This window comes from Centroberyx affinis, unplaced genomic scaffold (assembly GCF_046629955.1).
Source record: "Centroberyx affinis isolate AG114_WGS23_722 - 3 ecotype Tasmania unplaced genomic scaffold, CSIRO-AGI_Caff_v1 ptg003643l_1, whole genome shotgun sequence".
Taxonomy (NCBI): domain Eukaryota; kingdom Metazoa; phylum Chordata; class Actinopteri; order Beryciformes; family Berycidae; genus Centroberyx; species Centroberyx affinis.
In genome coordinates, this window is record NW_027281551.1 from 18,347 (window position 1) to 37,608 (window position 19,262).

General features: G+C 44.9%; 1 protein-coding gene across 1 annotated transcript in view; it reads right to left on the reverse strand.

Moving 5' to 3' along the window:
• The window catches only part of LOC139661896 (collagen alpha-1(XII) chain-like), a gene marked incomplete at its 5' end in the record, with an annotated part of 63,277 nt that overhangs the window by 10,786 nt on the left and 33,229 nt on the right, over positions 1-19,262 (reverse strand). The window contains 6 exons of the mRNA XM_071540470.1: positions 626-679; positions 1,174-1,269; positions 1,721-1,774; positions 2,474-2,560; positions 8,467-8,544; positions 9,841-9,999. Of these exons, the coding sequence (XP_071396571.1) occupies positions 626-679; positions 1,174-1,269; positions 1,721-1,774; positions 2,474-2,560; positions 8,467-8,544; positions 9,841-9,999 (528 nt within the window). The remainder of the gene's footprint in view (positions 1-625; positions 680-1,173; positions 1,270-1,720; positions 1,775-2,473; positions 2,561-8,466; positions 8,545-9,840; positions 10,000-19,262) is intronic.

The window sequence follows — 19,262 nt, forward strand, 5'->3', positions numbered from 1 at the left end:
GCTTCGACTTCCATCTGTCACCACCCCATTAAACTTACATATGAGGGCCTTCACTTCAAAATGCTATTTGTCTTTTGGGGGGAAAACAAAAATGCTACCTGAAGTTCATCACTCAATATTTCAAAAACACAGACAGTTTTATCCCAAGCAAAAGCCTTAAGATGACTCATAGGTTTAATAGCAACCCATGATGCTGCTTTACTTCCATGCCAGCGATTGTTTTATAAGCTTAGGTGTGTTTTTTTATTTCAAATCCTGGATATCCCGTCTTGGACCGAAGCTCCTCGTATATTCCCAGATAAAACAACCGACACTAAGCGGAGGACAGAGCGCTGACCGCCGGCCTCCACTTACCCGGAGCTGTATTTCAAGGTGATTTGTTCTTCTTGGCGCGTTTTTTCTCAAACTTCAAGAAGACATTTAATTTAAAAGCAATATTCAGAATCTCAACCTGCTGCTGAGAGCCATACTCCCCCCCTTTTTTTTTTAATCCTCATCCAGCTGAAATACTGACTGTGGCCGGCGATGTGGCGCGAGGCCAGACTAGTAGTCGAACAGTGAATTATCCCCCTTTTCCTGTTTTAAAAATCCCCAAACCGGAGGCTCTCGCCAAAACAGCACTTACTTTCTGCCCAGGTAGGCCCGAGTCTCCGGGGTCTCCCTTCGGTCCTTGGCGGCCCTGAAAAACAAAACCGACGTGAAACGGCATCGAAGGGGAGGAACGGCACATTTCCTCAACGCTCACCGCTCATTAACATGGCAAGTCAGAAGAAACGTGTTCTGCCAGTGCCGCGGCGCAGGCCAAGGTAAACACGTTGGCCTGAAGCCGAAGACGCGGCTCGAGGTGCGCGCGTCTCCTGCGACCTTTCTGGAGACGAAGCGAGGGGAACATTTCTGCTTAATCCGGGTACACTCCAGAGGCAGGAAATCCAAGCGCTGATTTATTAACGTGCGTCGATATCGTTGGGGTTTAAGGACCTTAAGATATCCAGACAGGCAGGAATGCGAGACCCTGCCACAATTACTCCCCGGCTTGTAAATTCCCCCCGCGTAATAAATTGCCCAAACGATCCCCTGAGCCGGTTTACAGATGCATCCTGGGATTTACGTGTAGTCGCTGAAGACGTGGGAGTGTGTGTTTTGTGCGTGTGTGTGTGTGTTTGTGAGACTCACGGCTTCTCCTGGGATAGACAATCCGCTGGGTCCTTGAGGGCCGGGCAGACCCATAGGCCCCGGCGGTCCGAGGTCTCCGCGCGGGCCCACCGGTCCCTACGTCCACGGATACAGAGAGCGAGGGGCAGATAAGAATCGTTTAAACACGGGAAGGAATTTGTTTTTGATATCTCTGGTTCGGCAGCACGGTTCAGCTACGCTACTGTTGCAGTCTGTGGAAGGAAGACACACCGCCAGGCAGCGTGGAATGCTGCAGCGATCGAACCCAACCTCTCCTCCCCTCTTCATATCGAGGAGAAAGAGCAAACACTCATTCGATAAGTGGAATCAGATGTGCTTATTCTCTTCAAAGCTCTCGCACTGTAAACAATCCTTCGTTTTCATCAAGAACAGAGCGTTAACTGGAGAGTCCAGCGTCCAACTCCAAAAAAAAAACTGTGTCAGACTTATGGTTCAGTTTTTTATGACCGGTGCACTTTGACCTTAATTACAAGGCGAGCCGGCCGGGTTGTAAGAGATGAGCGGTTTGAGTTGGACAGGTACTTACGGCAGAGCCGACTTCTCCTCTTTCACCGCGGGGACCTTTGCTCCCAGGTGCACCCTGGGAAGGGAAGGGCATTTGTCATATTAACACAGCAAGAGAGAGACAGGCAGGATGAAAGAAGGTGTCATTTTCACTGAGAAAAACGTCCATCTTAGTCTTGTATTCAGTCTTAAAACCTTATTTTTTCTTAAAACAGCTGTAAAAATCTGAGATAATGTCACTCGGTTTCAAGGTTTCTCTCGAAGCAAGTGACAATATCCTGGAAAAAATGTCAGCTCACTCCACATTCAAGCTCCTGTCACATGATTCTAGAGTATTCCTGAAACAACTGCAAGAGCAACAAGTGAAATTCTAGATTTCTTCACTTATTTTCTAGACTATTTTCTAGGTTTGTTAAGGTGGAAAGTTCTTGCAGTGAAGGTGAAGAAGAAGAGGCTGGAGGTATCGTCAGCTGGCGGAGGGTCGGCCCGTTACGACTGCCTCCACAGCTGTAATGTGCAGACTGCAGCCCCGCGGTTTACCTTAACCCCCCTTTAGAAAAATAGGCCAAGTTTTATTAGGCATTGCAAAGAGGTTTCCCATGGTTAACGTGCTTCAGGGTGTAATATTCTGCTCTGTACTACATACAGGACATAAATAAACAGCTTCTAGACTCTACATTGATCTGGTTTCTGGCCTGACAGACTGACAGAGAGTGCAGAAAGAGAGAGTCCTCATCATAGGGGTGTGTATGCTGTTATATAACGGGGTCCTTACCACTGGGCCCTGGGGCCCCTGGGCTCCTGTGCTCTCCGAGGCACAAGTGCAGGCGTTGGGGAGAGCGGGACACTTCGCCTCGTCTCTCTGGGGGAAGAGGAAGCAGACAGAGAGCAGAGAGGTTCAGCACAGCGAAGTCGAATTCAAGAAACCGGCTGCTGCTGCGTTATCCTGACAGAAAATCTGATTTCAAGATTCAACTGATTGAACTCAGACTGGGACTTTGGGCTGAACATCTTGCAGCATCCTTGCCATGCTACTAGATCTGCTTCATTAGCAACAGAGAAGAGTCACAGAACCAGACACGGGATCAAAACATGAAACATTAACATCGTCATTTAGTCTCGTATTCTGCCTTCGAATCTTATTTTTCTCAAACCAAGAGAAACATTCTGCAGTGAGGAGAGATAGCTCCGGTTGTTTCCAATGCAAATCAAACACCATTGGCAGATTTTTTCACTTGTTTTAAGGAAATTATCAAGGCAAGAACCTCAAGGCAACTCAAAAGCCTTTCCAAACGAATGTGTTCCCCCCTGGACCCCTTTTTAACATAGTAACACAATAGTATACTGGACACTGGCAGTACATGTACAGTATATAGTATGAGTCCAAGAGGAAAAAATTGATTCAAAGGGAAAGTTCACATTATTCCTATGATCTCAAGAGGTTTAGTCAAAATTTGTGTAGATTCAACTCTGGCCCAACAGTAGAAACAGGAGAGCCAAGACTCTAATCTGGAGTGACATGTTCTGGAGCCGCTCCACTGACGAAGAATACCAAACCAAATGTGCGGGCAGCGTGACAGGAAGCACTCTGGGTGATTTTCTGGGGATGTGGGCACATTTTCTGGTTCAGAACTGTTTGCAACACTATGAAATTAAGCTAGCAGCAAACGTCCCAGGAGTCCAAACAGTCAACCTCCCGCACAGGAGGAGTGGGGGGGGGGTAAGAGGGAGTGCTTTCCGGGGGTCCCAAGCTGGCCGGGCCTTTCAGAGAGAGGCGAGGTGGTGCTGTATTAAATTAGACAGATATGGGGGCGACCCACTGTCGTAGCTTAGCAGGGGTACCCAGAATTCTTAGCAGCATTCCTACTCTCATGCATCGTCAAGCGAGTCGCTCTTGAAAATATCACTTAAAGGTGCTACTATGTGTATCGTTTTAACATCAATAACTCAGTATGTCATTCATTTTGGGACGTCGGTATAATACCGTAAACAACTGAGACCATCGCTGAGAAGATCGCAAGCTTCTACTCTTTGGCGGGAAATCTGCTGCATTGTTTTATGGCACAAAGGGAGATTGCTTTATGGCAAAAAAAAACAGGAAGACAGTCCAACACAAATGGAAGTAAAGCATTTTACTTATTTATGTAACTTAGTAATACACAACTTTATTCCAGTTCTATCCTAACTGCGGCTCTTATCCTTCTTCTGGGTCTTTATCTCGCACCAGTAGAATTGTTAAGTGTTAGTGTTTCTCAGAATTAAGACTACATTTCCCATAAACCCCTTTGCTTCCTGAAGCATCCCGAAGAGGATGTTGCCACTTGTCCCGCACCTCTCCCTTCTTGCCATTGCTCCATTTGTTTTAGAGGCTAGCAACTGTTTCGACCATGATTTCATTTATTTAGGTAAGTATATCAAGGTATAACAATCAATATATTGATATTTGAAAATGCCTGTTGTAGCACAGTCCTGGTTCTCTGGATTCTAGTTTTGGGAGAGAGTTGTTTATGTTCACAAATATCGACAGAGCCGTTTAACAAAAAGAAAAAAACAGAATGGAACCTTATTTTTAGGATACTCCATTGGGAATGGGCGTTGTTTAAGAGGATAAAATATCTGAACCAAGGAAGTAAAAAAACTTTTCTCTCCCTGGCTCTTATTTCTTTACATAATCTATCAAACATGATCATTCTACTGTGGCTTTGTTCCTTATTCTCCTCCTGTCTAAAGTGTAATTGTAAGTGAAATACACATTGCACCCATTAGGTAGACTAGTTAGTGCATGCAGTACACCTTATTAATCTTGTAAGTTTCAGATCAACAGGACTCTAGTGAATTCTGTTTTTCTGTTGTTGGGTTGGATGCTTCCTTTGAGCACATGCTCCACAGCCTGGATTTGGATCATTTAATAATTGTCAGCAAAACAGCCCAATCAAGCAGCTGTCCCACTTCAGATAATAATCCACTGAAGAGCTGAAACCCGTTCAAAACCCTTCTGGACGTCCAACTGCAATCGCGCCGCTCTCAAACAAAGCTGCTTTTATTTGTTGGAGCGGAGCTGGGTGTTCCTGGAGATCTCCGCCGGGACTGAAGTGAGAAACCTCAGACTGAAAAAGGCCAGAGTCCAGGGTCTAAACAACACCGCCTGCTCTCTGCTCGCATTAAAAAAAAAAAAAATACCTCACAGAGATGTTGCCATTGTGGATTCCTCGCTGCTTAACTGTTTGCTTGCTGAACTTTCCGCTGCTGCACATGGAGGAATTGTTTGGGAAATATCGAGTTTTCTCTGTTTTCAGCCTCGGAGCGGTCTGGGAATAAATTGGTTGCGAGACATAAGAATTTTGTTTTACCACATACTGACTTTGGTTTGACTAGAGTCCTATCTCATGAAGGACGGATGCAGGATAGTATAAAACAGGATAGGATAAAAGAGAACGTTATGGCGGGAAGCGTCAGTGGGAGGCGGGGCTTATTTGTATATTAATGAGATACGGAGGAAGTGGTTGTGGAAGAATATTCTCTGCCTCCGTCACCAGTTTGGGAAAATAGTTTTAGGTGAAGCAGCCTTCGCCTGAACTGAACTGCATGCTGGGAAAAAATGGTGGGGTGGGGGTGGGGGTGGGGGATAATTCCGAACGGTTATCAAAATTTAATTGGATGAAATGTTTGTCTCCGCCCTCCTTCGAGTGCAGGATGAGTCACCAACAGAAATGTGCTGTTTATCGGAAAGAGACGCTCTGTTCTTTTTGATATAACATTTATAGAAAGAAATCAACATTTTTGTCATTTTTTTGGCCTCTACTGGTGAACAGGTGAACACTAAGTCCAGCAATATCGGCCTAAAAGGTAAAAAAAAAAAAAGGTCTTTAAGTTCTCCAGTGCTCACAATTTATTTCAAGCATCTCATTCTATTCAGTACAACTTCCAACCAATAGGAAGGATTAAAAGGAGATGTATTTCTATTGTTGGGGTTAAATTATGGAACATATAAATATAAATTTAAGAATGTGTAACTCACTTTTGGTTTTCAAAATAATGGTTTATAAAGCTATTTTTGAGGGTTACAAGTGTGAATGATTTTTTATTTTATTATTACTTTTTATTTCTGGAGAGTAGCTTAAATTGATAAGAATGTAGGATAGGCATATATAAGCATTATGCCTCTGCCTTTTCAGTCACTACTTAATACATAGATTGTTGATTTTGTTTATACTGTCTAGACTGCTTATACTTATTGTATATTAGATTGTATGTTATTGTATGTACTGTTTATACTTATTGTATTGCGTGTGATGACTGAAAAATACTACTACTACTACTACTACTACTACTACTACTCTACTGGACACCCACTACACTTCCCTCTAAAGCTGCCAAGTTGTTTGAATGCAAATATAGATTACTGAGTGTAGAGCATATATTGAATATTGTAAAATGTAAACATGTAGAGTGATATGTGTAGTCTACTGTCCATTGTCTACCTTGTCCTTGCACCATATGTTATCAGTTTGTTGAACTCTGCAAGTTGTTAGTATGCCTCTGCACCGCCAAGGCAAATTCCATTATATTGTATATATATTGTATATTTTACTTTGTGATTAAAGTGAGTCTGATTGCTGATTCTGATTATGCACTGGGTCCTGTTCATTGATCTGCTGCCCTGTGTGTCTGCTGCCTGGTGTGGACAGACAGCATCGCAAATCAAGCGCACACTTTCCCTGCTGAGAGCTGTTTGGACCTGCAGCTGCTGATACACTATAAGTATAAAACCTAAACACAGTCATTGTCATTTTACTGTCACAAGTCTGTAATTACATCTGCCTGAGACTGCAGCTTCATGTGCTGCAGGAACAAGAGTCCACCGTCTACCAGTCTGAATACTTTGTCCAAAAAAGTTTAAGAAAAACCAGGTGGCCTCACAGCTTTCTATAACGTAATGATTAACACCCCCCTCCCCAAGATGCACCACACACACACACACACAGGCAAATATGCACATAGACGCAAGCACATAGGAGTTTTAGTTCAGATATTTTTTGGAGTCACAGTTGCTCTGGAGGCAGAAATAATCTGATTGGTTGAGTTAAACCTCAGTGGGCGGAGCCAAAGAACCACAGTTTTTCTGAGCACAAGTTAGCTAACTGGTAAACTTCAAATGGCAAAGAAGGAACTCTGATAAAAATATAAATGAAAGTATATAAATTGCGATGACTTCTTTCTCTTTTCATTCCTTCATGACCTTGGCATTCCTGATGCTGAAGGTCAGCAGCTAGCTAACTAGCTAACCTAGATAACTTAGTATGATAGATTGTATTTTTTCAGTTAGCAGCAGAGCGCTAGGCTTCATAATATTAGCTTCCTCCTCTCTTACCTCTTGTCTTTTTCACTGAGCTTCAGTCTAATGTTACTTAGCCAGAAAAACAGTGGTTCTTTGGCTCCGCCCACTGAGGTTTAACTCAACCAATCAGATTATTTCTGCCTCTGAAACGCTTGCAGAGCTAAAACTCCAATCCGCTGCACACAACCTGTCAAAAAAGTATTCTGCATCAAGGCATTTTTTTCATTCAGACCGGCTTGACATTTTGGAAAGCTGCTCTCCTTTCCAATTACAGAGCGGAGCAAACTGCTGAGCGCTCAGCAATGTGAACGTTGGGGAGGAAAATAAAAATCACTAATGTAGAAATATGCTGTTTCGGCTTAACTACATCTGTTAAACTAATTATCAGACTGACATCGGAGTCCAGGACACTGCTTATAATATACTGTTTTGTTTTTCCATTGTGCTTCAAGTGTCAAGATGATCCAGTTGGCCTCAAGCGATGGAATCAACATTTTGTTAAAAGACGGGACAAGCAGCATGTGTCCGATCAGGCCACAAACATCCACCGACTATTATCTTTATTTTACCGACCGACTAGATGTTTTAGAGCAGAATAGGCGTTCAGAGGATGGTGAGGGACTCTAACTTTAAAAAATCACCAGCCATTTTCCCTGTTTTACAGTCCAAGTGGGTTTCAGAGCAGAGGAGATCCTCCAAACAGCAGTTGGTGACCTGGCTACTAACTTACCGGCTATAGCCCAAGACTTCCCAACATGCAACTGCTGGCTGGTGGTAATCTGAATGGAAACGGGTCAGTGGAGAACCCAGCAGATTGCTCAGGTTTGGGTTTCCCAAAGGCAACTTGGTGCTAAGATAACCCAGGTTCCATTATCAGCCATTGAGCAACAATAATGTTTACGGCAAAACTGTTTTGGGAAACTAGACTGTGAGCATTGCAGCATATGCCTCTGCCTACTCACACACAAACACAACACACACACACACACACACACTGAGAGAGTCTATATCAGTGGTTCTCAACGTGAGGTCCGGGGACCACCAGGGGTCCTTGAGTGGGTTCCAGCAAATTCCAGCACCATTAATTGATTTACAAGAAGTTAACACAATTAGAGAATGTAGAAGAATGACTGTTCTGATCATAGTTTTTTTCTGTTATCTCTCTACCTACAATACAGACAGTCATAGGATTCTGGACAACATCATATCTGACAATAAAAATATTCTCAGATTTGGGTCCAAGAGACAAAATCTCATCAAATGGGGGTCCGTCTCCCTAATTTGTACTAAATTAGGGGTCCTTGATATGAAAAAGGTGGTGGAAATCACTGGTCTATATTGTTCATCCTTCATAATCTATAGGAAACAAGACCCACAGTTTGGTATGCAGGCCCAGTCTCCTCGCTCTTTGGAGGGAGTTCCTTCCTTACCATAGATGGGAGGTCACAACATCTGTCCCTGCTGGTCCAGGCCACGCTGCAGACAATATCGAACATCTGGAGCTGGAACTGTGGAGGATAAAAAAAACAGGGAAATGGTGTTTTGGTACATGTGTCTCTGATACTCCCTCCATAGCCCCCAGAAGACCAATAGAGGAACAGAAGAGAACGCAGCACAGCCGGGTCGGATCAGACAGGCAGCAGGGAAACACGCTCTGCTGCTTCTGATAATAAAGGTCCAGTGCACAAATATGTTTTTTAACAACAATTTTAACAAGTTGTTCCATGTTGTACTCATTCTTAAAGTCGTATCTTCTTAAAAGGAATCATCTAAGGTTTTAGGAGATTGACCCGTCGCTCAACTCGCCCGTTAAAGATGAGAACATAGACACCAAAATCATCCATGTGTACTTTAGCATACACTGTGTTGAATGATAGTAGCTCCATGCTAACACTTTAGCATGGGAGTGGGAGTCATTCCTATGTTCCCAGGGTCCTATGTTCCCCAGATTTATATGGCACATAATAGGAACATGCCAAAGGGTCCTATGTTCCTAGGGTCCTATGTTCTCCAGTTCTAGGGTTAGGGTTAGGGTTAGAGACCTTCAAAATCAAATAAAATGATAACTATTGGTTTTGTTGGGTTTATATAGCTTTTTTGAAGCCTTGTTCAAATAAAATTTGACCCAAACACAATAGCAGGGTTAATGTGTGTTAACAGAATATTGAACTGGGGAACATAGGACCTTGGGAACTTAGGACCCTGGGAACTTAGTACCCTGGGAACATAGGACCTTGGGAACTTAGGACCCTGGGAACATAGGACCCTGGGAACATAGGACCTTGGGAACTTAGGACCCTGGGAACATAGGACCTTGGGAACATAGGACCCTGGGAACTTAGGACCCTGGGAACATAGATACGCTCCCGTTGGGCGATGGGAGACTCTACACCTAAAAACACCTCCACATCTGATAAATACCTGGTTGATCACCTGAAATAGTTCCAAAAATAAACCTGGCTACATCGGTTATATTGAGTTAATGATATTTCATTTTTTAAAATGTATGAATTTACAGGCCATATAATGAAAACCGTGAACAACACCTTCACTGTTTTGTTCAGTCAAGACTGATTTCTTGTAACTACTGTTGGGTGTATTGAGTTTCTAGCATTTGCTGATGGCAAAAACTTTCCCTAAAGTGAACAGTAAAGTATTCAAATTCTAACAAGTAAAGTATTCCAGAGTCCAAATTCAACTCAAATCCTTACACATTAATAACATAAATGTGCTGCACTCATCGTTTCTGCTCTCCTTCTTCTCTGTTGTTTTTTCTGAACGCTCCGGAGTCAGAGTGCACTTACAGTTGCAGATTGTCCTCTGGAGCCGATGGACTTGGACATCTTGCCCAGAACCTGGTAGCCGTCGCTGGATGTGTTTCCAGCGGCCTTGATCTCATTTTCAGCCACTTCTTGGCAGTCGATGTTCAGCTTGACGCTGGTGGGGGAAACCAGGATGTGGAGCTTCAGAGACAAACAGAAGAGAAGAGGAGAGGAGAGGAGAGGAGAGGAGGAGAGAGGAGGAGGAGAGTGACAAGGAGAGGGAGAGATAAGCAAGAGACAGAGACAGAAAGTGAAAAAGGAGAATAGGTTTTATTGGTACATTCTTTGTTCCACGACCAAGTCTTGCGTCTGCTTTATATCCCGATGGCCTGCAAATTATTAGTCTGGTGATGTGAGCTGGAGCTGTGGCTGGATGTGCGATATCCTCTCTGCTGTAGTGCTGTTTACTGAAAAACTCTTGGAATTTAAGAGCGAACTCAGAGGAAAACCAGCGTTTCCTTTCCATTCGTCTGAAAGCAGCGCTGCACCATAGCAACACCACTAACCTACCAGCATGAAACAGGCAACACGATCTCGTAAAGTTAGTTAGTTAAAGAAATGAGCACCGACGCTGAAACGCATTATGTGAAGATTATGTTCCTCACACCACAAATTGGATTATGTGGTAATAGTATGAACCGGACACGTCATTTTCACCTGTTTGCCATGTGAAAAGGTTAGCTAACGGTTAAGGTTTGGCAAATAAAACAACTTTATGTAAGGTTAGGGTTAGGGTTAGGCAACTAAAACAGTTTGGTTAAGGTTAGGGAAAGGCTTTGTCACTTATCGTGCACGCGTTTGCATTTTAAGACATGAAGCTCATTTCACGAAAATGGGAAATTAACAAGGCATTGTAATTAGGGCTGAACAATTAATCGAAATTTTATCGAAATGGCCTACTGCAATTTTCAAATCACAGGAGGCGCAATATTTGTTAAAGGTGAAATGTGTCAAAATAGCATTTTAAATGAAATATTGTGGTGCTGCAGAGATGTCCTGGCCTACACATCATATTCTACAGACTTAAGAAAACATCTTTGTTTGGTACAGATCCCCGCAAAAATCACACCATAATCATTTTAATACGTTTTTCAATGAAAATGAGAATAATGATGTAAAAATGATCATTCCCTCTAATATCGCAAATCATATCGCAATTGCAATATCAGTCAAAATAATCGCAATTAGATATTTTTTCAAAATCGTTCAGCCCTAGTTGTCATTTGGCTAAAATTCCATCAAAAAGCACAAACAAGTACAATGTGTGTTAGGTGTGGATGATTTAGAAATGCCGCTTTGAACGTTTTCACCATGTTAGCTAATTTCCCATGTCATAATAGACACCTATTTAATTATAAATGCCACAAAAAAAAAAAAAAATGTTTATTTGCATCTATTTTTAGGTCAAAAATCCCATTACTTTTACTTCCTGGAAAACAGAGTATCTTTAATGGTGACCTCATGCCGCACCAGGAGGCGTAAATAAAAACTCCAACCAATCAAACCATCACAGATTTTTTTAACAGTCCCGCCCCTCCCATCCAATAAAACTGCCTTTCTCTCTGATCTCTGATCTCCCATTGGTTTATACTTTTGAATGATCGTTATGTCCCCCCCCCCCCCCCCAAGTACGTCAAATTACGGAGGCGAGATGCTCTCAAAATGACGCTTCATTGTGACTTTAATCTTATTCTACTCTCATTGGAAGTCGCTCTGGGGCAGAACGTCAGCTTAAAATACCTAAAAAGTAGCTGTGAAAGGACTGAGGCAGCAGTGGATTCATCTCCACTGTTGTACCACACACATACACACACACACACACACACACACACACACACCACACTGTAAGTCTCCTCACTCAGAACTCCCTCACATGCCACATATTCTCATGATGTCATTTCGCGGTAAACCACCAGTGCTCCTTTACACCAGCTTGTCCCTCGGCAGCCAGCGGCCAGCCAGGGGCGAGTTCATCACACTCTCCGTAAGCAGGAAAGTGTTGCTTTACAAAGCCACACACACGGGACGGGACGGGACGGGACGGGACGGGACGGAGGGGACGGGAGGGGAGGGGAGGGAGGGGAGGGGAGGGGACGGGAGGGGACGGGACGGGACGGGACGGGACGGGACGGGAGGGGAGGGGAGAGGAGGGGAGGGGAGGGGACGGGACGGGAGGGGAGGGAGGGGACGGGACGGGAGGGGACGGGACGGGACGGAAGGGGAGGGGACGGGACGGGAGGGGACGGGACAGGACGGAAGGGGACGGGACGGGACGGACGGGACGGGACGGACGGGACGGGACGGGAGGGGAGAGGAGGGGACGGGACGGGAGGGGAGGGGAGGGGAGGGGAGGGGACGGGACGGGACGGGACGGGACGGGACGGACGGGAGGGGACGGGACGGGACGGGACGGGACGGGACGGGACGGGACGGACGGGACGGGACGGGACGGACGGGAGGGGACGGGACGGGACGGGACGGACGGGGAGGGGAGAGGAGGGGACGGGACGGGAGGGGAGGGGAGGGGAGGGGAGGGGAGAGGAGGGGACGGGACGGGAGGGGAGGGGAGGGGACGGGACGGGACGGACGGGACGGGACGGACGGGACGGGACGGGACGGGACGGGAGGGGAGAGGAGGGGACGGGACGGGACGGGAGGGAGAGGGGAGGGGAGGGGACGGACGGGAAGGGACGGGGGAGGGGACGGGGAGGGGAGAGGAGGGGACGTGGACGGGAGGGAGGGGAGGGGAGAGGAGGGGACGGGACGGGGAGGGGAGAGAGGGGACGGGACGGGAGGGGAGGGGAGGGGAGAGGAGGGGAGGGACGGGAGGGGAGGGGAGGGGAGGGGAGGGGACGGGACGGGACGGGACGGGACGGGACGGGACGGGACGGACGGGACGGGACGGCCTGGCCTGCAGCAGCTCCCTGGTTGTGGTCGGCATCCGCGGGAAATGCAGAGGCATGTTTGGCAGACCGCTGAGGGAGCCTGTGTGTGTGTGTGTGTGTGTGTGTGTGTGTGTGTGTGTGTGTGTGTGGAGGGGGGGTAATATCTCCGGACTGTGAAGCGGCAGACAGCGGGGGCACGCTGCTCAGAAAGCTCATGGAAACAGTGAGACATCCCAGAATGCCTCTGGGGAGTGAAGCACAGCGCTGTTTCCATTTACGCTTTACGTTTCAGCCGTTTAGCTCAGCAGGTAGAGAGTTTTTATCTGAAACACTTTGACACGATAAATACGTCTATGTGTGTTTTTCAAGACCGATACTGATACCGATATTTTGTGTTGAAGCTGCTCATAGCCGATATTTTGTGCTGATATTCAAATATCTTTAAATATGCAACTAAAGTAACTAAACCCCAAAGCCAAATCTGCGTAAAACCTGACATCTTAATGGTAAGAAATCATGCTACTGAAATGGCCATCTTCTATTGGCTGATCTTTGGCGCCAGGTGATGTCACCACCTGTTGTACTCATGTTGTACTGTTGTACTCATTAGAAATGAAGATTAATTTACAAAAAAAACGTAACAAATTAAATGAATAAATCAAATTTACAAATTGCACTGCAGGTTTTAGGTTTTTTCTGTAGCTGTGGTCAGGAAGGAACCTCCATCAGATCGGAGGTGGATGACATGATTGTCCAATATCCGATATTTAAGAAGGTGACATCATTGCCTGGCACCAAAGATCAGCCAATAGCAGAGGGCAGTTTCAGTAGCATGCTCTTTAGATGTTTTTAGTCAAGTTTTTACTTACATCTTCATGCCAAAACTTTCCCCCAAAAAATTCAAATTATTCAGCATTCCTCCCAGACTTTTATTCTTGTCAGGGTGGAAATTCTGCATTACATTAGGCCATAAAAAAGTAAAAATTCACAAAAAACATCAAACTGATATATTGGTCTAACCCTAGTGGATACATCAGCTGTTACTGGGATCAAACCTGTGATGTTTCAGGTTACGGGACGCTCTCTCTAACCACATTTTCAGCCGGAAGATAGTTTTGCCTGTTGTGTACCTATCCTAATAAAGCCTGTACAGCCGAAACGCTCTCATTGAGACTCTATTCTTCCAGTTTTTGCCAAGCTTCAGAGCCTCACTTTGTTTTTTGTTTTTTTTTATCTGAGCGCATCCACCATCGATTTGAACGGTGAGAAGTTGTAAAAATGTAAAACCTTGGATGTGGAAACTTTAAGACCGTCACGTCAGCGCAGGAGGAATTCACATCAGGTACGCAGGTGAGCAGGAGATCTGCCGTCTGCCGTCTGGATCCACTGGGAAAAAGTGACGCCTACTCTTATAAAATGATTGATAGCACATTATTAAGACAAATGATGGTGCTTTTTAAAGGATGGCAGCTACAGTTAAGTGGTAGCGGTGATAGTAAACACACAGAGAAACAAAGAGTGAGGTCACTTTCTCCCTCCCTGCGTACCAACAGGTACTTAGCAACCGATTCCATTTTCAATAATAAGCAGCTAAGCGTATTTTATCCGAGTCTGTCTCTATTTCTTGTGTCCAAACATGCAACATAGAGAGGATCAGGTGATGTTAAAACGAGGGTTTGATCCATGTTTTTTTTGTTAAGGATGATACCAGTACCGAGAATTTCAGACTGAAGTCACTTATAGCTTTATATTGGGTGCTGATACCTTTAATTTTGACCATTTTCATGTAAAAAAAATCACAAATATTCAGTGTCTTCTGAAAGAGCATCATGTGACACTAAAGCTCTCCATAGCTTCTATTCAATTTGTAGGAGAAACCCTGGGATATATTAGAAATGAAGAATTAACAAATTGAATGAATAAATAAAATGTGCAAATTTCATTGCAGGGTTTTTAGGTTTTTCTGTAGCTGTGGTCAGGAAGGAACCTCCATCATATCAGTGGTCGATATCCGATATTTAATAAAAAAGTCCAATATCAGCCTGATAAATCGGTCTAATCCTAGTTAAAACTGAGCCAAATGTCAACTCACAATCTCTCTCTCTTTCTCTCTCACTCTCTTCATCTCTCTTCTCACTCTCTCTGACCTGTTCCTGATATTACCTGTCTAATCCATTTCCCTTGCTGTGCCTCGAGTAAAAGTCAAACTTTATTCGGATCCCTTCTTATTCAGATCTTTCACTCATCCATTTTTAAAACTTGCTCTACAAATCTTTGCTTTACAGAAAAATATAATTCCTCTTCTGTTTGATCACATGTGGAGCAAGGGAGCAGCACTGCATTGCTCAATAAATTACCTGGTTATCTTACCAGTTTTTTTTAAAATACAAAACGTGTACGTACCACACTTGTACACAAGATTATCTGGTTTGAAACATTCCTCATGTCAGCACAGAATTAGGAAAAATTGATTATTATGCTCCACATAAGTGGAATAGCCTGCAGATCAACTAAAATTGAATATCTTGATTCCATTTGATCGCAATCTGAATGTACATGTGCCCTATGAGCTGGTGTCTGTCGTCTTATTTGTCAGTTGTAACTTGTGTCTTGTGTGTGCATTAAGTTGTTTTAAGCTGCATGTAGTTATATGCTATATATGCTATTCTTGTAATCAGGGCGTCATTGAATAAGAGAGCTTGCTTGAAAATGAAAATGTCTCTAAAATATCCCTCATATTACTCAAAAGAAACCTCATTTTATATCGTTATATTTTTTGTTTTTAAACCAGGACAACTTCCATTGCTTTCTGAGTCCCTGCAGAAAAGACAAATCCCTGATCTATTTCTCTGGGATTTGGCAAACATCACCCGGCTGGTGGTTGATAGTTAAGGCAGAGCGAGGCGGGGGGGGGGGGGGGTGGGGGGGGTGGAGGATCTTCTTCACTCGCTGACTCACTCCTCCGTCCCCGTCGCACCCAGGAGACGCTCCAGCCCCCCTTTCGGAGATCTGTCCGTCTGTTTGACTTAGCGCTGCTGTTAAACACATCTCAGGGAGCATCTGAGCTCGAGCCGCGGAGGTGGGGGGGGGGGGGGGGGGGGGGGAAGGGGGGGATTTTAGCCAAAGAAGCCAGAGCTTGGTGATGTGGACGGAGACTTCACCGCACGGCGTTTCTGTAAACCTGGCAGACGGAGGCGGCTGAGACAACAAACCCCCCCCCCACCCCCCTGCCCCAAAAAAACACATCAATCTCCGTAAAAGGGGGGAGGCTGCGGTCCGGTTCAAGCAGACCGTCTAAATCATGTTTGTTTGTGCGATGGACTGACAGCGAGCGCGGAGTTCAATAAGTCACAGTCGGCTGAGAGGAGCTGCCAGCTCTGTGACTGACAGGCTTTTAAATCTTCATAAGAAAACTAAGAATACTTCTGTTAATTTCACTCCTTTTATTTTATTTTTTTTTGGGGGGGGGGTTTATTACAGGGCTTAGCAAAAAAATGAACAAGCAGAACAGGAGAATCAGAGTGGGCAGATCCTGAAGAAGAAGATCACAGGTTTGATTCCGTATGCAAGACGCTGAAATCCTGCCAGCTGACCTTTGACCTCCCTGTGGAGGGAGGGAGGAGGCAGAAAAAAGAAGAATTTCACCCCTTGGGGGTCAGTATCTCTTTTTATTTAAAATGTCTATCTATAACCCTCGCTGGATGACGTCCATATTGCCAGGAGAGTCGTCTCTTAGGTCCTCTAACCCAGTGGTTCTCAACGTGGGGTCCGGGGACCACCAGGGGGTCCCCAGCAAACTGATGAATTGTTAAACTTCATCATTATTTCATTTAAAGGAAGTTAACACAATTAAGAGAATGTAGAATAATGACTGTTTTGATAGTTTCTCTGTTATCTCTCTACCTGCAATACAGACAGTCATGGGATTCTGGACAAAATCATATCTGACAATAAAAATATTCTCCGATTTGGGTTCGAGAGACAAAATCTCATCATCTAATGTGGCTCTGATGTGGACTAGATTAGGGTCCTTGATATGAAAAAGGTTGAGAATCACTGCTCTAACCAACAGCTGCTGATTAACTCAGGGGCTTAAACTGAAGAGGGACTGTGAGATTTATTCCCTTGTTTTCTGATTTTTGCATAACTCATACCTTTCCTCTGCCTTAAGCCTTATTCACACAGGACTAGTGTCATGTGGGGAGCTTATGTAATTAATGAATCACCCCTCCAACTTCTATTTTTTCATTTTACAGCTCATCTCTTTCTGTCTCCAAAACCCTTTCTCTATAGATTCCACTACTGCCTCCGTTTTCCGTGACGGGAAGAAGAAGAAGAAGAAGAAGAAGAAGAAGAAGAAGAAGAAGAAGAAGAAGAAGAAAAAGGGACTCGTCAACAACAAGTTCCAGCTGACACCACCCAGAGGAACAGCATCATCTGGGGATCTGTGTTTCCTCAGCAAAATACGGAAGTTAATTTGCGTGCTGGAATGTTTTCTTTACAAATTAAAGATATTAAAGACGCAGCTGAGTCACGCAGGATTAAAATCACCCACAATTTTCACAATTATGACAAATCACCGCAGGTCCGAAGGTGTATTACTCCCTGGTGGACGGGGCTTTAGAGTGCAAACCTCCCACCTCCCTCCTCCTCCTCCTCCCCCTCCTCACATCCACATCCTCACCCTGCGCCCGGCGGGGAGGGAGGTGGGACCCGGAGCAGACTGCTGCATGCTGGGAGGTAAAACCACAGAGTCTGACTCTCCCCCTGCGGTCAGCTACCAAGCCCCGGGCCTGCCTTCCCTTCCAAAACCCCCCCCCGGGCCGAGCCAAGAGGAGAGGAGGGGGGGGGGGAGAAAAAAAAAAACGAAGGGAGAGAGAGAGAAGTAACCTCCCTCATCCTGGCGTTCCTCAGCCTCTCTGATGTAATTGTTTAATAGCAATAGCAGTGACCCAATATTTTCCAGGCTTGCACGCCAGCAGGGGCTGCAGCGTTTTTTTGGGGTTTTTTTTTTTTTTTTTAATGGAGCTTATGGATTCCTGTGAAGCTTGTAAATGAGTTTGTCTGCAGGCCGCTATCAGCTCCGACCTGGAGGACACAACACACTCCCTCTTCCCTCTTTCTGGAAGCTTCCCTCAGCAGCAGTATGGGAGTGCTTCACAGCTCCTGATGCAAAGAGGAGGATTATATGCTTCAAGTCGCTGCTTTGTGCCTCCCACCTAAACCTAAATATTCCCTGACTGATTCCCTTTACTTAAACCCTTACTCTTGTTCGGGTCATGCAAATAAAAGCTGTCAAAACTTCACTGGTAAGTTTTTCAGGAAGGAAGAAAATGAAACTTATTTTATCTCTGATGCGCATTCAGTTTTGAAATTATACAGTGGGGTTTTTTTAAGAGGTTTCTTTCTTCTTCTTCTTCTTTTTAAGATTTGGGGTATTTTTTACTAGATCAAAGTGGAGAGAGAGACAGCAAAAGATTGGATGACATGCGACAAAGGTCCCGGGACGGATTCGAACCCACGGACGATGCATTTACACGGTACGCGCCTTTAGACCGCTAAGCCGCCAGGACGCCCACCAGGGGGTTTTGTAGAAGTTTCCAGTATCCAAAGGGTCTTGATTGAAACTCACTTGATACATAAAGGACCTCGATAAACGTTATATTCACGTAAGAAAAAAGGGAAAAACAACTGCAGTCAGGTGGTGCTTCAGTGACATCAGCGTTGCACTCCTTAGCCCCGCCTGAGCCTGTCCTCCCCCAAAAAACGAGCCCATATTCAGGGTGTTGTGGTCGGGGATGGCGGATGGGCAAATACGTTTGCCTTCGATGTCGCCGACCGGGGTTCGATTCCCAGAGTTTCCAAAGGACAAACAACCGTGAGTCACATTTTAATTTTTTTTTATTTAACCATGACCAAACCATTTTCCTAACCTTAACCAAGTTGTTTTAGTTGCCTAACCATAACCATAACCCAAGTTGTTTTATTTGCCTAACTTTACCATAACCTTAACTCTAACCTTAACCAAACTTTACTTGCCTAAATTTAACCAAAGTGGTTTCAATTGCCTAAATGTAACCATTAACCAACCTTTGGGACGTAATTCAATTTGTGGCGGAGGAACGTTTTCAAATTCGTCGAGGTCGTGTTCATTTCACATATTTTTGTGAGATCTATGTGGTCGTATGGGTCGGAGGACTTGTTGCCCCGCCTCTAATCAGGTCAGCTCAGGTCAAACTGTCTACAGATCAGTTATAACAGAGGAGTGACGGCTGCCTGTGTCGGTTGATTAAAGGGTTTCAACTGCATCTAATCAATAATAAAAAAAAAACCCACACACACTCGGTTTCCCACTGATGGAGCGTCGTGTGTAACTCTGCGTTTCACAGCCGGAGAGGAACCATCTGTTAACTCTGAGCAGCACATGTCTGTAGCTGTATGTGAGGTGCACCGCCTGTAATATACAACACATTTGGAATGCCAGGCATCCGCAGTATCTGTACAACCTCGGGACGTCCA